This window comes from Engystomops pustulosus, chromosome 9, assembly GCF_040894005.1.
Source record: "Engystomops pustulosus chromosome 9, aEngPut4.maternal, whole genome shotgun sequence".
In the NCBI taxonomy this organism is placed as follows: Eukaryota; Metazoa; Chordata; class Amphibia; order Anura; family Leptodactylidae; genus Engystomops; species Engystomops pustulosus.
Genome location: NC_092419.1, coordinates 9,602,018 through 9,621,617, shown reverse-complemented (window position 1 = coordinate 9,621,617; position 19,600 = coordinate 9,602,018). Strand labels below are relative to the sequence as shown.

General features: G+C 46.8%; 1 protein-coding gene across 1 annotated transcript; it reads left to right on the top strand.

Moving 5' to 3' along the window:
- Positions 1-922: 922 nt before the first annotated feature.
- LOC140076887 (uncharacterized) lies at positions 923-17,768 on the top strand. The gene is made up of 5 exons (XM_072123670.1): positions 923-1,059; positions 12,733-12,991; positions 14,403-14,436; positions 16,152-16,272; positions 17,473-17,768. The coding sequence occupies exons 1-5, from the start codon at positions 1,017-1,019 to the stop codon at positions 17,766-17,768; spliced, it is 753 nt and encodes a 250-aa protein (XP_071979771.1). The 5' UTR covers positions 923-1,016.
- Positions 17,769-19,600: the final 1,832 nt, after the last annotated feature.

The window sequence follows — 19,600 nt, the reverse complement described above, 5'->3', positions numbered from 1 at the left end:
TAGTAAGCTTGTTTCTGTTGCCGTATCTGTACAGGAAGTTTAGTTATGTATCCATATCTATGTAGTAAGTTTGTTTCTGTTGCCGTATCTGTACAGGAAGTTTAGTTATGTATCCATATCTATGTAGTAAGCTTGTTTCTGTTTCTGTATCTGTACAGGAAGTTTAGTTATGTATCCATATCTATGTAGTAAGCTTGTTTCTGTTTCTGTATCTGTACAGGAAGTTTAGTTATGTATCCATATCTATGTAGTAAGCTTGTTTCTGTTGCCGTATCTGTACAGGAAGTTTAGTTATGCATCCATATCTATGTAGTAAGCTTGTTTCTGTTGCTGTATCTGTACAGGAAGTTTAGTTATGTATCCATATTTATGTAGTAAGCTTGTTTCTGTTGCCGTATCTGTACAGGAAGTTTAGTTATGTATCCATATCTATGTAGTAAGCTTGTTTCTGTTGCCGTATCTGTACAGGAAGTTTAGTTATGTATCCATATTTATGTAGTAAGCTTGTTTCTGTTGCCGTATCTGTACAGGAAGTTTAGTTATGTATCCATATCTAACTGTACAGATCCGGCAACAGAAACAAGCTTACTACACAGATATGGATACATATCTAAACTTTCTGTTCAGAAAGTTTCTGTACAAGCCCTGGGTCAGCAGCTTTCTAAGGTGTATAAGTGGGGGGCATTAGCTGGATGGAACCAGTAATATTCTGGCTTTTACTCCTTTTGTCTTCCCCTACTGTATATTAGATAATTATTAGTACACCCTCCAGTGGTGATTGATGTCCATGAGAAGACTCGTTCTCCCTCTAAGTGGTGCATGCGCGGGGTGACCAGAGCATGTTTGGGGGTGAATACATAGAAGTCTGTATAGTTGTGACTCTCCAGGGAGGTGGGAGCGATGTGGACTCTCTGATAGGACACGAGTGGGATTAAGAGATCAGTCACATTGCCGCCTCCTGCGCTGCCCCCTCTCCATCTGTCTCGCTCTGTCTCTCATGGAAGATCTGATCGGAGATGGACTCGTCCCCCATACACCAAGGCTACCTCAAGAAATATGGTGAGTGGGGTCCTAAGCCAACGATGGGGGCGATGGAAGGAGCAAACACTATGGTGGGTCCTTTCATAGAGAACGGGGAGAGGTGGATTCCTGCAGCAGATGTTATGTAACCGGAACATCTGGAGGGACGGGGATTGTGCAGCCGAATCCCTGGAAATAGGCTGCGAGCGGAGTCCACTCTCTATACATAGGGCCACTATCAGGGCATGATAGGAGTTGTGGTGTCACGGGGAGTCTGTGTGTAGTAACATATATACATGTGGTGTAATGTATAGAGACGGACTCATCATAGACGTGTTATATATTATATGTGTCCCCTGGACTCTGCACAAATAGGATCCTCTAATACAGGGGTCAGGAACCTTTTTGGCTGACAGAGCCATGAACACCACATATTTTAAAATGTTATTCCATAAGAGCCGTACCATATGCACATGCCCCCCAATAGATAGGTAGTCCCAGCGATCTACGTCTCGGATCGCAGGCATACACGTGCCCCTCTCCTTGGCGGCGCCCCTTTCTGAGCTCACTCAACTCACCACTTTCCGGCTCCTGTCCCGGCTGGCCAGCGCGCTCCAGATGGCACTCACGGATTTAAAGGGCCAGCGCCGCTGATTGGTGCTGCCCACTTCCCGGGTTCTTCCCCGCTGGATCTTAATGTTGTGACCCCGGACCTGTTCCTGATTCTGCTCCTTCACTGCTAGCCCTGACCTCTTGCTCCATCCCCGACCTTGCATCATTGCCGCCTGCCTTGACCTCCTGCCTGTTCCTGACCACGAGACTGCATAGTGATCTTGTACCTCGACCTTGGCTGCCACCGTGGATAAGCCGCGCCTGTGGAACGACCTGGTGGTACCATTCTGCTTTACGGCAGGCTCTGATGAAAACCGAGTGCCACTTAGATTCCAGTCCCAGGTGTCTGCTTACTTCATTGACCGCGGTGGTCAAGGGGGTTCACTACTCCAAATCCTGACACCCACCACATGCCTCCCAGTAGATAGGTAGTCCCAGTACATACCTCTAGTAGAAAAGTAGCTACAGCACATACTCCCAGTAAATAGGTAGCCACAGCAAATGCCCCCAAGTAAATAGGTAGCCACAGCACATGCCTCACAGTATATTGGTAGCCCCATTAGATAGGTAGTCACAGCAAAAAAAAATAAAAAATATTCACTTACCAGCACTCTCTGCATGCAGCGCCTCATCGCTCCCAAATTCTTCGGTTTGAACCAGGCTTAGACGATGGCCCCGGGGTCGTACAAAGGACATAGGCAGCGGTAACGTCGCTGCCTGTGTCCAGTGATCAGCAGCCATCACTATTTATTAAAGATCTGTCTGAGAGCCAGATGCAGCCAACAAAAGAGCCATATCTGGCTCCCGAGCCATAGGTTCCCTACCCCTGCTCTAAGAGTTAACAGTTTCAATGATGATATAAAATGCAACCTGGATAAATAGTAGGTGGATAGATCGATAGAGAGATGAGATAGATGGTAGATCTAAGGTAGGTAGAGTAGTGCTCCAACCATGAGGTGATTTCAACCTCTTGCCTCAGGCGGCGCCACAAAGCAGGACGTGAAGTCTCCTCACACCTAACATCAGGGTGTATAGAAAAGGCGAACAAGGAAAGACCAGAGAGCGCTCATAGAGTAGTAGATTTAGGTGGGATGGTGGGAGTTCTGCAAATACCAGGCACAACACTAGAAGGAAGCTTGAAAATGGTACCAACTTGCGCTGCCCATCACCGGTCCGGATCCAGTGCATTGGGTAATAGGGTGGTTGTCGCTGCGGCGCACACTGGTAGTCACAGGAATCCGGAAAAACTTTCACAAAAGGATTTTATTGGTGTGTCGGTTACACAACGCGTTTCGGAATCTTTAAGGAATTCTATTACAGCAGAAGTGATAATGTCCATTACCGGTCAGTCCTGCGCTGTCCTCAGCAGTCACGTATACATGTTTCATCTATATACACCAATGGCTATTATAAGGGAAGTGATGGCGCTGTGCTCAGCACATACAGCGGCAGCGGATCACTGGTCTCATCCGCACATTCAGCTGCAGCGGATCACTGGTCTCATCAGCACATCCAGTTGCAGCGGATCACTGGTCTCATCAGCACATCCAGCTGCAGCGGATCACTGGTCTCATCAGCACATCCAGCTGCAGCGTATCACTGGTCTCATCAGCACATCCAGCTGCAGTGGAACACTGGTCTCATCAGCACATCCAGCTGCAGTGGATCACTGGTCTCATCAGCACATCCAGCTGCAGCGGATCACTGGTCTCATCAGCACATACAGGTGCAGCGGATCACTGGTCTCATCAGCACATCCATCTGCAGCGGATCACTGGTCTCATCAGCACATACAGGTGCAGCGAATCACTGGTCTCATCAGCACATACAGCTGCAGCGAATCACTGGTCTCATCAGCACATCCAGCTGCAGCGGATCACTGGTCTCATCAGCACATACAGGTGCAGCGGATCACTGGTCTCATCAGCACATCCATCTGCAGCGGATCACTGGTCTCATCAGCACATACAGGTGCAGCGAATCACTGGTCTCATCAGCACATCCAGCTGCAGCGGATCACTGGTCTCATCAGCACATCCAGCTGCAGTGGATCACTGGTCTCATCAGCACATCCAGTTGCAGCGGATCACTGGTCTCATCAGCACATCCAGGTGCAGCGGATCACTGGTCTCATCAGCTTATACAGGTGCAGCGGATCACTGGTCTTATCCGCACATACAGCTGCAGCGGATCACTGGTCTCATCAGCACATCCAGCTGCAGCGGATCACTGGTCTCATCAGCACATCCAGCTGCAGCGGATCACTGGTCTCATCAGCACATCCAGCTGCAGTGGATCACTGGTCTCATCAGCACATCCAGCTGCAGCGGATCACTGGTCTCATCAGCACATCCAGCTGCAGCGGATCACTGGTCTCATCAGCACATACAGCTGCAGTGGATCACTGGTCTCATCAGCTGTGCACATATGTCTTTGAGGTTACAGTGAGCGGATCCAGAACTCGGGTCATATGGTACATGACAATCAGTCCCACGGGGTGCGCAGGGCATATAATCCGGTTCTGCCTTTGCTCAGTGCCCGGGTATATGATGTGTCCTGTATAGGATTAGATCACTGCTACGGATATAATTGCGTTTTAATCCATAGGGACTGCTCCTGAGCTCCGGGAATGTTGTGTAATCCTCCGAGCGCATCCGAAGGCCGGGATTTAATATGAGAAAGATGCAGCGGCCGACAGATGTGTCTGCAAATTCAGCCGCACAAACAAGATGGTCCGCAAAGGGAGAGGACAATGAGAGGGGCAGAGAGCTACAACACACTGTCAGCCCTGCTACATCTGAGCTATAATACACTGTCAGCTCTGCTACATCTGAGCTATAACACACTGTCAGCCCTGCTACATCTGAGCTATAACACACTGTCAGCTCTGCTACATCTGAGCTTTAACACACTGTCAGCTCTGCTACATCTGAGCTTTAACACACTGTCAGCTCTGCTACATGTGAGCTATAACACACTGTCAGCTCTGCTACATCTGAGCTATAACACACTGTCAGCTCTACTACACCTGAGCTATAACACACTGTCAGCCCTGCTACATCTGAGCTATAACACACTGTCAGCTCTGCTACATCTGAGCTTTAACACACTGTCAGCTCTGCTACATCTGAGCTTTAACACACTGTCAGCTCTGCTACATGTGAGCTATAACACACTGTCAGCTCTGCTACATCTGAGCTATAACACACTGTCAGCTCTGCTACATCTGAGCTATAACACACTGTCAGCCCTGCTACATCTGAGCTATAATACACTGTCAGCTCTACTACATCTGAGCTTTAACACACTGTCAGCTCTGCTACATGTGAGCTATAACACACTGTCAGCCCTGCTACATCTGAGCTGCAACAAACTGTCAGCTCTGCTACATCTGAGCTACAACACACTGTCAGCCCTGCTACATCTGAGCTATAACACACTGTCAGCTCTGCTACATCTGAGCCATAACACACTGTCAGCTCTGCTACATCTGAGCTATAACACACTGTCAGCACTGCTACATCTGAGCCATAACACACTGTCAGCTCTGCTACATCTGAGCTATAACACACTGTCAGCTCTGCTACATCTGAGCTATAACACACTGTCAGCCCTGCTACATCTGAGCTACAACACACTGTCAGCTCTGCTACATCTGAGCTATAACACACTGTCAGTTCTGCTACATCTGAGCCATAACACACTGTCAGCTCTGCTACATCTGAGCCATAACACACTGTCAGCACTGCTACATCTGAGCTATAACACACTGTCAGCCCTGCTACATCTGAGCTACAACACACTGTCAGCACTGCTACATCTGAGCTATAACACACTGTCAGCTCTGCTACATCTGAGCTATAACACACTGTCAGCTCTACTACACCTGAGCTAAAACACACTGTCAGCCCTGCTACATCTGAGCTATAACACACTGTCAGCTCTGCTACATCTGAGCTTTAACACACTGTCAGCTCTGCTACATCTGAGCTATAACACACTGTCAGCTCTGCTACATCTGAGCTATAACACACTGTCAGCTCTGCTACATCTGAGCTATAACACACTGTCAGCTCTGCTACATCTGAGCTATAACACACTGTCAGCTCTGCTACATCTGAGCTATAACACACTGTCAGCTCTACTACACCTGAGCTATAACACACTGTCAGCCCTGCTACATCTGAGCTATAATACACTGTCAGCTCTACTACATCTGAGCTTTAACACACTGTCAGCTCTGCTACACCTGAGCTATAACACACTGTCAGCCCTGCTACATCTGAGCTATAACACACTGCCAGCCCTGCTACATATGAGCTATAACACACTGGCAGCTCTGCTACATCTGAGCTATAACACACTGTCAGTCCTGCTACATCTGAGCTATAACACACTGTGAGCTCTGCTACAGCTGAGCCATAACACACTGTCAGCACTGCTACATCTGAGCTATAACACACTGGCAGCCCTGCTACATCTGAGCTATAACACACTGGCAGCTCTGCTACATCTGAGCTATAACACACTGGCAGCTCTGCTACATCTGAGCTATAACACACTGGCAGCTCTGCTACATCTGAGCTATAACACACTGGCAGCTCTGCTACATCTGAGCTAAAACACACTGGCAGCTCTGCTACATCTGAGCTACAACACACTGTCAGCACTGCTACATCTGAGCTATAACACACTGTCAGCTCTGCTACATCTGAGCTATAACACACTGTCAGCCCTGCTACAGCTGACCTGCAACACACTGTCAGCTCTGCTACATCTGAGCTATAACACACTGTCAGCTCTGCTACATCTGAGATACAACACACTGTCAGCTCTGCTACATCTGAGCTATAACACACTGTCAGCCCTGCTACATCGGAGCTATAACACACTGTCCGTCCTGCTACATCTGAGCCATAACACACTGTCAGCTCTGCTACATCTGAGCCATAACACACTGTCAGCTCTGCTACAACGGAGCTATAACACACTGTCAGCCCTGCTACATCTGAGCCATAACACACTGTCAGCCTGCTACATCTGAGCTATAACACACTGTCAGCTCTGCTACATGCGAGCTATAACACACTGTCAGCTCTGCTACATCTAAATCATAAGACACTGTCAGCTCTGCTACATCTGAGCCATAAAACACTGTCAGCTCTGCTACATGTGAGCTATAACACACTGTCAGCCCTGCTACATCTGAGCTACAACACACTGTCAGCTCTGCTACATCTGAGCTACAACACACTGTCAGCCCTGCTACATCTGAGCTATAACACACTGTCAGCTCTACTACATCTGAGCTTTAACACACTGTCAGCTCTGCTACATCTGAGCTATAACACACTGTCAGCTCTGCTACATCTGAGCTATAATACACTGTCAGCTCTACTACATCTGAGCTTTAACACACTGTCAGCTCTGATACATCTGAGCTATAACACACTGTCAGCTCTGCTACATCTGAGCTATAACACACTGTCAGCTCTACTACACCTGATCTATAACACACTGTCAGCCCTGCTACATCTGAGCTATAATACACTGTCAGCTCTACTACATCTGAGCTTTAACACACTGTCAGCTCTGCTACATCTGAGCTATAACACACTGTCAGCTCTGCTACATCTGAGCTATAACACACTGTCAGCTCTACTACACCTGAGCTATAACACACTGTCAGCCCTGCTACATCTGAGCTATAATACACTGTCAGCTCTACTACATCTGAGCTTTAACACACTGTCAGCTCTGCTACATGTGAGCCATAACACACTGTCAGCTCTGCTACATCTGAGCCATAAGACACTGTCAGCTCTGCTACATGTGAGCTATAACACACTGTCAGCTTTGCTACATCTGAGCTACAACACACTGTCAGCTCTGCTACATCTGAGCTACAACACACTGTCAGCCCTGCTACATCTGAGCCATAACACACTGTCAGCTCTGCTACATCTGAGCCATAACACACTGTCAGCTCTACTACATCTGAGCTATAACACACTGTCAGCTCTACTACATCTGAGCTTTAACACACTGTCAGCTCTGCTACATCTGAGCTATAACACACTGTCAGCTCTGCTACATCTGAGCTATAACACACTGTCAGCCCTGCTACATCTGAGCTATAACACACTGTCAGCTCTACTACATCTGAGCTTTAACACACTGTCAGCTTTGCTACATGTGAGCTATAACACACTGTCAGCTCTGCTACATCTGAGCTTTAACACACTGTCAGCTCTGCTACATCTGAGCTATAACACACTGTCAGCCCTGCTACATCTGAGCTATAACACACTGTCAGCTCTGCTACATCTGAGCCATAACACACTGTCAGCTCTGCTACATCTGAGCTACAACACACTGTCAGCTCTGCTGCATTTAAGCCATAACACACTGTCAGCCCTGCTACATCTGAGCCATAACACACTGTCAGCTCTGCTACATCTGAACCATAAGGCCTCTTCCACACTAGCGTTGCGTTTCACGTCAGGGTGCAATGCGTGAAAAACTGACGTTTTTGGCTGCGTTTTTGTTCCATTTTTCCTTGGAGTAATTAGCGTTTTTGCGTTTTTCACGCGCGTGTTGTTAGCGTTTTTTTTGCGTTTTCGGCGCATTTTTCACGCGCGAGTCAATGGGAGAATCGAGCATTTTTCAAAGGGACCATGGTTTGGGATTAAAATGTGTTATTTAATTAAAAAATAATGTCTTCTGATAAGTTGCAAACATCGGCGATCTATTCTTCACTGTTCCGCGCGTATATTATCTCCCGACAAGTTAGCAGATGTGAAGAACAGTGAGGAATAGAATAAAAACAGTGAACACAGTGACCACAGGATCATTTAAGAGAAAAACACAGTGCAGAACACAGTGCAGAATAGATTACAGATGTTCGGCACATCTGCTTACTTGTCGGGAGATACGCGCGGAACGGTGCGCCCAAAATAGCATGTGAAGAACAATATATATGTGTGAAGAACACATTGCAGATGTATTTAAACATCTGCAATTTGTTCTTCACACACATATATATTGTTCTTCACATGCTATTTTGTTCGCACCGTTCCGCGCGTATCTCCCGACAAGTAAGCAGATGTGCCGAACATCTGTAATCTATTCTGCACTGTGTTCTGCACTGTGTTTTTCTCTTAAATGATCCTGTGGTCACTGTGTTCACTGGTTTTATTCTATTCTTCACTGTTCTTCACTGTGTTTTTTTAATTAAATGATCGTTCGCGAGCAGGGGAAATACTCTTATTCTGGTCACCTAGCAACCCTTACGTTTAAAACGCATTGCACTCGCATTGCACTTGCAATGATTGCGAGTGCAATGCGTTCTTGATGCATCTCCATAGACTTGAATGGGGCGTGAAAATTGCGCGTGACTCGCAAAAAAAGAGCATGCTGCGATTTTGACGCGCGTGCAAACGAACGCAAGCACGCGCGTCAAAAACAACGCTAATGGAGAAAGAGCCATTGAATACAATGGGACAGAGTGCAATGCAAGTTCTGCGCGTCAAATGCACGCGCAGAACTCGCGCGTGAAAAACGCCAGTGTAGAAGGGGCTTAACACACTGTCAGCTCTTCTACATCTGAGCCATAACACACTGTCAGCTCTGCTACATCTGAGCCATAACACACTGTCAGCACTGCTACATCTGAGCTATAACACACTGTCAGCTCTGCTACATCTGAGCTATAACACACTGTCAGCACTGCTACATCTGAGCTATAACACACTGTCAGCACTGCTACATCTGAGCTATAACACACTGTCATCTCTGCTACATCTGAGCTACAACACACTGTCAGCTCTGCTACATCTGAGCTACAACACACTGTCAGCTCTGCTACATCTGAGCTATAACACACTGTCAGCTCTGCTACATCTGAGCTATAACACACTGTCAGCTCTGCTACATCGGAGCTATAACGCACTGTCAGCACTGCTACATCTGAGCCAAAACACACTGTCAGCTCTGCTACATCTGAGCTATAACACACTGTCAGCCCTGCTACATCTGAGCTACAACACACTGTCAGCACTGCTACATCTGAGCTATAACACACTGTCAGCTCTGCTACATCTGAGCTATAACACACTGTCAGCTCTTCTACATCTGAGCCATAACACACTGTCAGCTCTACTACACCTGAGCTATAACACACTGTCAGCCCTGCTACATCTGAGCCATAACACACTGTCAGCCCTGCTACATCTGAGCTATAACACACTGTCGGCTCTGCTACATCTGAGCTATAACACACTGTCAGCTCTACTACATCTGAGCCATAACACACTGTCAGCCCTGCTACCTCTGAGCTATAACACACTGTCAGCCTGCTACATCTGAGCTATAACACACTGTCAGCTCTGCTACCTCTGAGCTATAACACACTGTCAGCCCTGCTACATCTGAGCTATAACACACTGTCAGCTCTGCTACATCTGAGCTATAACACACTGTCAGCTCTGCTACATCTGAGCTATAACACACTGTCAGCCCTGCTACATCTGAGCTATAACACACTGTCAGCCTGCTACATCTGAGCTATAACACACTGTCAGCCTGCTACATCTGAGCTATAACACACTGTCAGCTCTGCTACATCTGAGCTATAACACACTGTCAGCTCTGCTACATCGGAGCTATAACGCACTGTCAGCACTGCTACATCTGAGCCATAACACACTGTCAGCTCTGCTACATCTGAGCTATAACACACTGTCAGCCCTGCTACATCTGAGCTACAACACACTGTCAGCACTGCTACATCTGAGCTATAACACACTGTCAGCTCTGCTACATCTGAGCTATAACACACTGTCAGCTCTTCTACATCTGAGCCATAACACACTGTCAGCTCTACTACACCTGAGCTATAACACACTGTCAGCTCTGCTACATCTGAGCCATAACACACTGTCAGCCCTGCTACATCTGAGCTATAACACACTGTCAGCTCTGCTACATCTGAGCCATAACACACTGTCAGCCCTGCTACATCTGAGCTATAACACACTGTCAGCTCTGCTACATCTGAGCTATAACACACTGTCAGCTCTACTACATCTGAGCCATAACACACTGTCAGCCCTGCTACATCTGAGCTATAACACACTGTCAGCCTGCTACATCTGAGCTATAACACACTGTCAGCTCTGCTACCTCTGAGCTATAACACACTGTCAGCCCTGCTACATCTGAGCTATAACACACTGTCAGCCCTGCTACATCTGAGCTATAACACACTGTCAGCTCTGCTACATCTGAGCTATAATACACTGTCAGCCCTGCTACATCTGAGCTATAACACACTGTCAGCTCTGCTACATCTGAGCTATAACACACTGTCAGCCTGCTACATCTGAGCTATAACACACTGTCAGCTCTGCTACCTCTGAGCTATAACACACTGTCAGCTCTGCTACATCTGAGCTATAACACACTGTCAGCTCTGCTACCTCTGAGCTATAACACACTGTCAGCTCTGCTACATCTGAGCTATAACACACTGTCAGCCCTGCTACCTCTGAGCTATAACACACTGTCAGCTCTGCTACCTCTGAGCTATAACACACTGTCAGCTCTGCTACCTCTGAGCTATAACACACTGTCAGCCCTGCTACATCTGAGCTATAACACACTGTCAGCTCTGCTACCTCTGAGCTATAACACACTGTCAGCTCTGCTACATCTGAGCTATAACACACTGTCAGCCCTGCTACATCTGAGCTATAACACACTGTCAGCCCTGCTACCTCTGAGCTATAACACACTGTCAGCTCTGCTACATCTGAGCTATAACACACTGTCAGCCCTGCTACATCTGAGCTATAACACACTGTCAGCCCTGCTACATCTGAGCTATAACACACTGTCAGCCCTGCTACATCTGAGCTATAACACACTGTCAGCTCTGCTACATCTGAGCTATAACACACTGTCAGCTCTGCTACCTCTGAGCTATAACACACTGTCAGCTCTGCTACATCTGAGCTATAACACACTGTCAGCCCTGCTACATCTGAGCTATAACACACTGTCAGCTCTGCTACCTCTGAGCTATAACACACTGTCAGCCCTGCTACATCTGAGCTATAACACACTGTCAGCTCTGCTACATCTGAGCTATAACACACTGTCAGCTCTGCTACCTCTGAGCTATAACACACTGTCAGCCCTGCTACATCTGAGCTATAACACACTGTCAGCCTGCTACATCTGAGCTAAATGAGCCCCATTAAGTCCCAAAACAGAGCATGCACATACTTTTGGGAGTTACTATTTGGGACTAAAAAGTCGCACACCACAAAAAGTCACAAAACTGAGACTAAACAGGCGACTCAGCAAAAAGGGAAAAACTGAAGATACATTGTAATGATTACGTAGACAACTTCTGGAAACTTGAAAAAGTGGCAGCTGAAAAACTATGACACATGAGCCCCATAGTGCGCCTCCCTCCCCTGGATATAGACCTTATTGTATCTGTAGCTTATAGAGAAGGTCTCTGCATGATGCTGCTCGATGTATTTTAAGGCGCACCCATCAACTCGCTCGTCTCTGTTTCAGATATTGTGCACTTTCAGGCACAGAAAAGTTCTGGTGTGCGCCCCCTGCAGGTGACACCTAACAAATGCACTTGTATTTCTACTGCCCCTATTACCAGGGGTGGATTAAGCCCTGGGCCCGGGGGTGTATGAATATTATGGCCCCTACAAGTCTGGAGTCACTTCCTACATCTGGGACTAGAATCAGATGTGGAACGGAGGACTCGTCCCTTCTGCAGTTTCAGGACCTTTTGAGGACCTTGAATGGCTATGAAATGGCTTCTGTGTAAAGGAGCAGGAACAGATCTATGAGGATTTCATGGGTGAAGGACCTTCTGAGTATTTGTTGGGTGGTTTTGGTGGCCCAGGGCCCCCTAGAAGGCTTGGGCCCTGGGCTGCAGCCCAAACCGCCCATATTCTAATCCACTGCTGCCTATTACACATTACATAGAACTTCCCAAAAATATCTAAAAACTTTTCCTCCAAACGTGACTCAGGTTGCATGAAGGTTTTCGTCTTTTCTTCTTACCTTTAGGAGGGTTTCTGTTCAAGCAGTGGAAGGAGCGATACCTGCAGCTCACGCAGGAAGGTCGCCTTCTCCTGTCCAGGGACCAAGAGTCTTCAGCTGATCTAGAAATTCAACTTCTTACTCGTTGCCAAGCGATACTCGAGGGGAACGAGCTGGAGGACCTGCCCAAACTGCCCATTGGCATCCAGAGAAGCAGCTGCTTAGGTCTGACCTTGTGTGATGGAAGGACCCTTCTGCTTCTGGCCCCGGATTCACAGGAGTGCAGGTATGTACATAGCGTCTGCCCACCACACCAGCCCACGTCATAGAGCAGGGGTCATCAGAAAAGTACTGTATTTTTTAGACTATAAGGCGCACAAAAAATCCTTTGAATTTCTCAGAAATCAAAAGTGCGCCTTATAGTCCAGTTATATATGAACTGTACTTACAGACAGCAGCTGCCTTGTACTGTGCACAGGTCTGCCACCTGCTGGTCACTCATCCTTATAATCAGGTGCGCCTTATAATCCGGTGCGCCTTATATATGAACCGTACTTACAGACAACAGCTGCCTTGTACTGTGCACAGGTCTGCCCCCTGCTGGTCATTCATCCTTATAATCCGGTGCGCCTTATATATGAACCGTACTTACAGACAACAGCTGCCTAGAACTGTGCACAGGTCTGCCACCTGCTGGTCATTCATCCTTGTAATCCGGTGCGCCTTATATATATGAACCTAGACGGTTTAGCAGGCATTTATTGATGGTGCGCCTTATAATCTGAAATAGACAAACACAGTGGGGCTCATTTACTAAGGGTCCGTCAGACGCACTTTCGTCGGGTTTCCCGCTGATTTCCGATTTGCACCGAATTGCCCCGGAAATTTGGCGCCCGCGATCAGATTTTGGCGCATCAGTTGGCGGCTTTCACATGACAGAAATGAGGGGGCGTGGCCGTCGGACAATCTGTCGGATTTGGAAAAAACGCGTAATTTAAAAAAGAATTTGTGTCACAAGATCAAGCACCAGGAAGAAGAAGGTGAACTCCGGCGGACCTCGGCGCAGCAGCGACACCTGGTGGATATTGGGCACACGGATCCCGGCAGACCCGAATCAGCGTCAGTCAATGCGCCGCGGGATCGCGACTGGACCAAGTAAGTAAATGTGCCCCATTATCTGCCCACCATACCAGCCCATGTCATAGACCAGGGGTCATCTGAAAAGTACCATATTTTTTGGACTATAATGCGCACAAAAAAACCTTTGATTTTCTCGGAAATCAAAGGTGCGCCTTATATATGAACCGCACTTACAGACAACAGCTGCCTTGAACTGTGCACAGGGCTGCCACCTGCTGGTCATTCATCCTTATAATCCGGTGCACCTTAAATATGAACCTAGACGTTTTAGCAGGCATTTATTGATGGTGCACCTTATACTCCGGTGCGCCTTATAGTCCGAAAAATACTGTACTACTGAAATAGACAAACACATTAAAACCATTTTTCAAGGCCCACTGGGATTTATGAGTCTCTTGTCAATGTAGAGGATGGGTGGAGCGGCGACCCAGTGATTTTGTCATCCAGCCTGTTTATGTGGGCTTAGACTATATGAGTAATTAGTGTTAGTTTTTGTGTTTCGAAACTGATCAAAAAACATTTGTTTTTTTTGTATATAATTTGCTTCTCTCTTGTAGCAAATGGATTAACATTCTCCGGAAAGTAAAAGAGGTCAGTAAAACCAAGTTGTAGTGTAACATCTGTGTCGGCATCGTCCTTGGTCGTGATATATAACTGATACGACAATCATTTTGTTCCTTCATTTTATTGTTTTTGTGTGTCTGAACATGGTCCTGACTTACAACGGCTAATCCTAATGACTGACTCCACCTCGGAGTCACCAGTTCGCTGCTGGTTATAGTTTTTGCTTTACCCAAGTTGTGAGAAAGACTTTTCTTCTGTATTTCTCACATTTCTAATTTGGCTCTTGTGCAGACTACTCTCCTGTTCTGTGATTTCTGTATTGAGTAGATATCTCTGCTGTGACCGTATTTCTGTGTTTGTGTAGTCTTCTTTCGTGTTTTCTTTCTGGTGTAAGGAGGGAACGACACACAGTTACTGGCAAATGACTAGAGTGGACACAGTTAGCAGGAAGGGACAGATCAGGTGGTCTAAGTTTTTGACCCCCACTTTCACCGACCCACCCACATAACAAATTTATATTGATATAGTTCCATAGAGGTCCATATGTCTACCATATCTCTAGCGTATAGAGGTGTTCAGTCATAGAAGCAGTGGGTCTTGTAGGGAACCTGTCACCAGGGACCTCATTTTCACTAAAGACAGGTTGCAGAAGCCCCTCACACCTGCAGTGCACATCTGCCTCTCTACTTTTCTAAGCATTTGCATTACAATATAATTGTGTGTTATAACTTACCTTGCATCCTGACAAAACCCTGGGGTAGTCACAGGGGTTGAGCTTTGGTTTGGATGCATTTCAAAAAACAACATGTGACTTGTCTGTGTTACTCACTCCTTAGCTCTCAGACCCCACCTTTGTGCTCCTGTACAGCTCCTCCTCCTGCTCATTCACAGAGGTCAAAGCCTGGTGAGATGACATCAGTGGGGGAGGAGCTGTACAGGAGCACAAAGGTGGGGGCTGAGAGCTGAGGAGTCTCCAGTACAGAGAAGTCACATGTTTTTTTGAAATGCATCCAAACCATAACCCAACCCCTGGGACTACCCCAGGATTTTGTCAGGGTGCAGGGTAAGTTATAACACACAATTATATTGTATTGCAAATGCTTATAAAAGGCAGAAAGACAGATGTGCACTGCAGGTGTGAGGGGCTTCTATAACCTGTCTTCAGTAAAAATGAGGTGTCAGGGTGACGGGTTCCCTTTAATGGAGGATGTATGGAAGGTCATTTCAATGGTAAGGTTTCATACGAAAGGAGCCATAGAACAATCACTGTCAGTGCCTTGAGAACAAGGTCTGACGAGGACTATATTCTGTATTTTTTTAAAAATAGACTCACATGGGGGGTTGTAGACCAAGTGATCACAGGAAACTAAATTAATATTGACAGAGGGTAGACAACTTCTAGATACCAATAGAAACTTACTGGCTGTGGGAACAGTAACATTGGGGGACATTTTAATAAGATAAGGGAGTGAATTATTATGAAGGCTTAGTTATTACTTGCACACACGGGGTCACATTGCGCAATAAGTTCAAAATGGCTGCCTCCAAGTGCAACTTCCTGTCCCCAATAACAACAGGAAGAGGACATTACAACATCAACGATTGCTGTAATGAATATAATACCCAGCAGAAGAAGAAGAGAACATGGATCTCTTTTTGGGCAGGTTAGAGGGTTTTAGGTACAACTAGAAGTTTATAAAATATGTCTATATATAACCCATACTTTTCTCTGCCTCCTTCAGAGCTTGTCACAGCCTCCACTCTCCCCAAACAGTTGCCGACTTCACAATAGATCCCCGATCCGGAAATGCTGCTGGAGCGATATTTCCAATCAAACCAAGGAGAGGGCTCACGGAAAAGAAGGTGAGTGATGGCGTTATACGTTATACATGGGGGCACATTTACCCATCCAACGGAGTTCACCGAAAGTGCATTGTCCGTGTATAATGTCCTGTGTCGCGATTCACTAAGATCGTGCGCCCGATATCCTGCATGTGTCGCTTCCCCGCTCAGGTCCCCGGAGTTCACCTTCTTCTTCCTGGTGCATGTAAGTGCATTGTCCGTGTATAATGCGCTGTGCGGGGAGTCACTAAGATCCTGCACCCAATATCCTGCATGTGTTGCTTCCCCGCTCAGGTCCCCGGAGTTCACCTTCTTCTTCCTGGTGCATGTAAGTGCATTGTCCGTGTATAATGCGCTGTGCGGGGAGTCACTAAGATCGTGCACCCAATATCCTGCATGTGTCACTTCCCCGCTCAGGTCCCCGGAGTTCACCTTCTTCTTCCTGGTGCATGTAAGTGCGTTGTCTTGTGACACATTGGGGGATTTATGAAAGTAGTTCCTCCGCCGTCCACCAGGTGGCCGGAATACACCGAGCTGGAACAGGTGAAGGTAAGCGCTTCCCAAGCGACACATTTTCGGTTATTAAATGCGTCGGTTTTCCGAATATGTTGGGTTTTTGTTTGGCCACGCCCCCCGATTTCCGTCGCGTGCAATGCCGATGCGCCACAATCCGATCGCGTGCGCCAAAATCCCGGGGCAATTCAGGTACAATCGGCGGAAATCGGAAATATTCGGGTAACACGTCGGGAAAGCGCGAATCGGCCCCTTAGTAAATGACCCCCAATTTGAATTTTAAATCCTGCGCTCAGCCTGAATCAGTCAAGTTGTCCGACGACCACGCCCCCTGATTTGTGTCGCATTAAAGTTGCCAAAATCTGATTGCTTGCACCAAAAACCCCTGTTAAATGCAGCGCAAATTGAAAAAAGTCGTGAAACCCTCTCCGTAAATGTGCCCTCATGGTTCACTACACTCTCTGTTTTAGTGATGGGAGGTGTCTCAGAAAGATGCAACGCTTGTTTCCACCTCTAGGTCCTAGTTTCCCTCAGATATCATCCCCTAGTACTCTCGCCTTCTATCTGCAGTTGTTATATAGTTATAGAATAAATTCACTCTCCAATGATCTTCAGCCGATGTTCTTACTGGATACGAGTGGCAATTATCATCAAATTTACTATGTATTAGATATCAGGAATAATTTTTGATATTTCTTTCTTTTTTAGGTAAAGCAGCTCATGGCAAGGATAAGTGTCCCCCCCACTGCCTGCGCCATGGGTCTCAGTTACATTGTGGGGTGAAAACCGCGTGTGTACTAATGGGAGGAGCTGCCGCGGGTCCAACTCTGGGATACATGGTGACCTCAAGTCATGGTGCTCGTTCTATGGACACCGCTCCACCAGATTTCCGAGAGCTGGGCTACCACCCGTCCACCGACGTAGACGGCTGCCAATACGATGTGGATTTTGAAGGCATGGACCAGGATTTCAATGGCTTTGATTTTGGGGGATTTGCCTTTTAAACATTGTCTATTGTGTACATTCGACCCCAAAGTAAGGATGTCGTGACCTACTTTCACCTAACACGACCTCTGCTTGCTGTGACATGACTGTCCATGGACGTTCTCCACCGTCATTACGTTACGACCCTCGTGTGTAGCCCGTACATCGTCCTCCATGTTGTATGACGTTTAACTTGTGTTTGAGGCTTTTAGACCACTATGGGCCAGTTTGTTGAATTCATTGATCTTGTGAAGGTGTTTTGTTCCAATATCGGACAAATCGATTTCCAAGTTTATTCATTCCACATCCTATTTACGGTAGACGCAGGGCCGGATTAACGGAGGGGCTCCCAGGGCTCGAGCCCCGGGGCCCCCACCACTTTCACTTTTAAAGGGGCCCCCACCAGTTTCTGACTAAGGCTGGCAAGTTATATACTACAGGAGCTGAAAGGCTATATATAGAGGCTGGCAGGCTGTATACCACAGGGGCTGGCTAGATACTTCCTAAAACATTGTTGGAAGGGCCCCCACCAGTTTGTGCCCAGGGGCCCCCACCACCCTTGATCCGGCCCTGGGTAGACGGAAGAATCTCCCGAGAGGAAAACCTCCTATTTCCCGAATGTGATCAACACACGTCAACTGTCTGTTTAATAAACTCAATTTTATAAAGAATATTTGGTTGTGGTGACTTCCAAAAACAGCACTGACCTATGGGGTTGCAGGGGGAGTGTCACTTCAGAAGCCCACCCCCCCATCTTCTGTTCTGTAGCACCCGGAAATATGCCTTGTGTCACATTAAAGATAAGAGTCTCATCTTTTAGACTCCATCGTATTACATTTCTGTGACCTACAGGCGGTCCCCTACTTAAGAACACCCGACTTACAGACAACCCCTAGTTACAAACAGACCTCTGGATATTGGTAATTTACTGTACTTTAGTCCTAGGCTACAATAATCATCTGTAACAGTTATCACAGGCGTCTGTAATGAAGCTTTATTGTTAATCCGGGTTTTTAGGACAATCCAACATTTTTAAAATCCAATTGTCACAGAGACTAAAAAATTTTCTCTGGGGTTACAATTATAAAGTATACAGTTTCGACTTACATACAAATTCGACTTAAGAACAAACCTCCAGAACCTATCTTGTACGTAACCCGGGGACTGCCTGTAATTAACTGGATATACAGGAAGTCCCCGGGTCACGTACAGGACAGGTTCTGTAGGTTTGTTCTTAAGTTGAATTTGTATGTAAGTCGGAACTGTATACTTTATCATTGTAACCCCAGCCAAATTTTTTTTGGTCTCTGTAAAAATTGGGTTTTAAAAACTTTGGATTGTCATAAGAACCAGGATTAATAATAAAGCTTCATTGCAGACACCTTACAGCTGATCATTGTAGCCTGGGGCTAAAGTACTGTAAATTACCAACATCCAGAGGTCCGTCTGTAAATCGGCTGTTCTTAAGTAGGGTCTGTCTGTAGACCGTCTGTACAAGTTAAATATAGTCAGGAACTGGATACTTAGCTGCAGCTTCCATTTCCAACTATGGGGCAGATTTACTTACCCGGTCCAGTCCGACGGCCACGCCCCCTTATTTCTGTCACATGAAAGCCGGCGCCGATGCGCCACAATCCGATCACGTGCGCCAAAAACCCGGGGCAAATCAGCGCAAAACGGTGCAAATTGGAAATATATTGGGAAAACCCGATGGAATCGAAAAAGCATCTGAACGCGCTGGAGTTCACCGGGCCGGACCAAGTGAAGGTAAGCGCGTCCCAAGCGACACATTTCTTTTTTTAAATGCAGCGATTTTTCCGAATCCGTCTGGTTTTCGTTTGGCCACGCACCC

Excerpts from the sequence above, each read along its gene's own strand:
- LOC140076887 (XM_072123670.1), top strand. The coding sequence starts at position 1,017 with ATGGACTCGTCCCCCATACACCAAGGCTACCTCAAGAAATATG. Across the intron at positions 12,992-14,402 it reads CCGGATTCACAGGAGTGCAG|CAAATGGATTAACATTCTCC; the intron begins GTATGTACATAG and ends TCTCTCTTGTAG. Across the intron at positions 14,437-16,151 it reads TTCTCCGGAAAGTAAAAGAG|AGCTTGTCACAGCCTCCACT; the intron begins GTCAGTAAAACC and ends TGCCTCCTTCAG.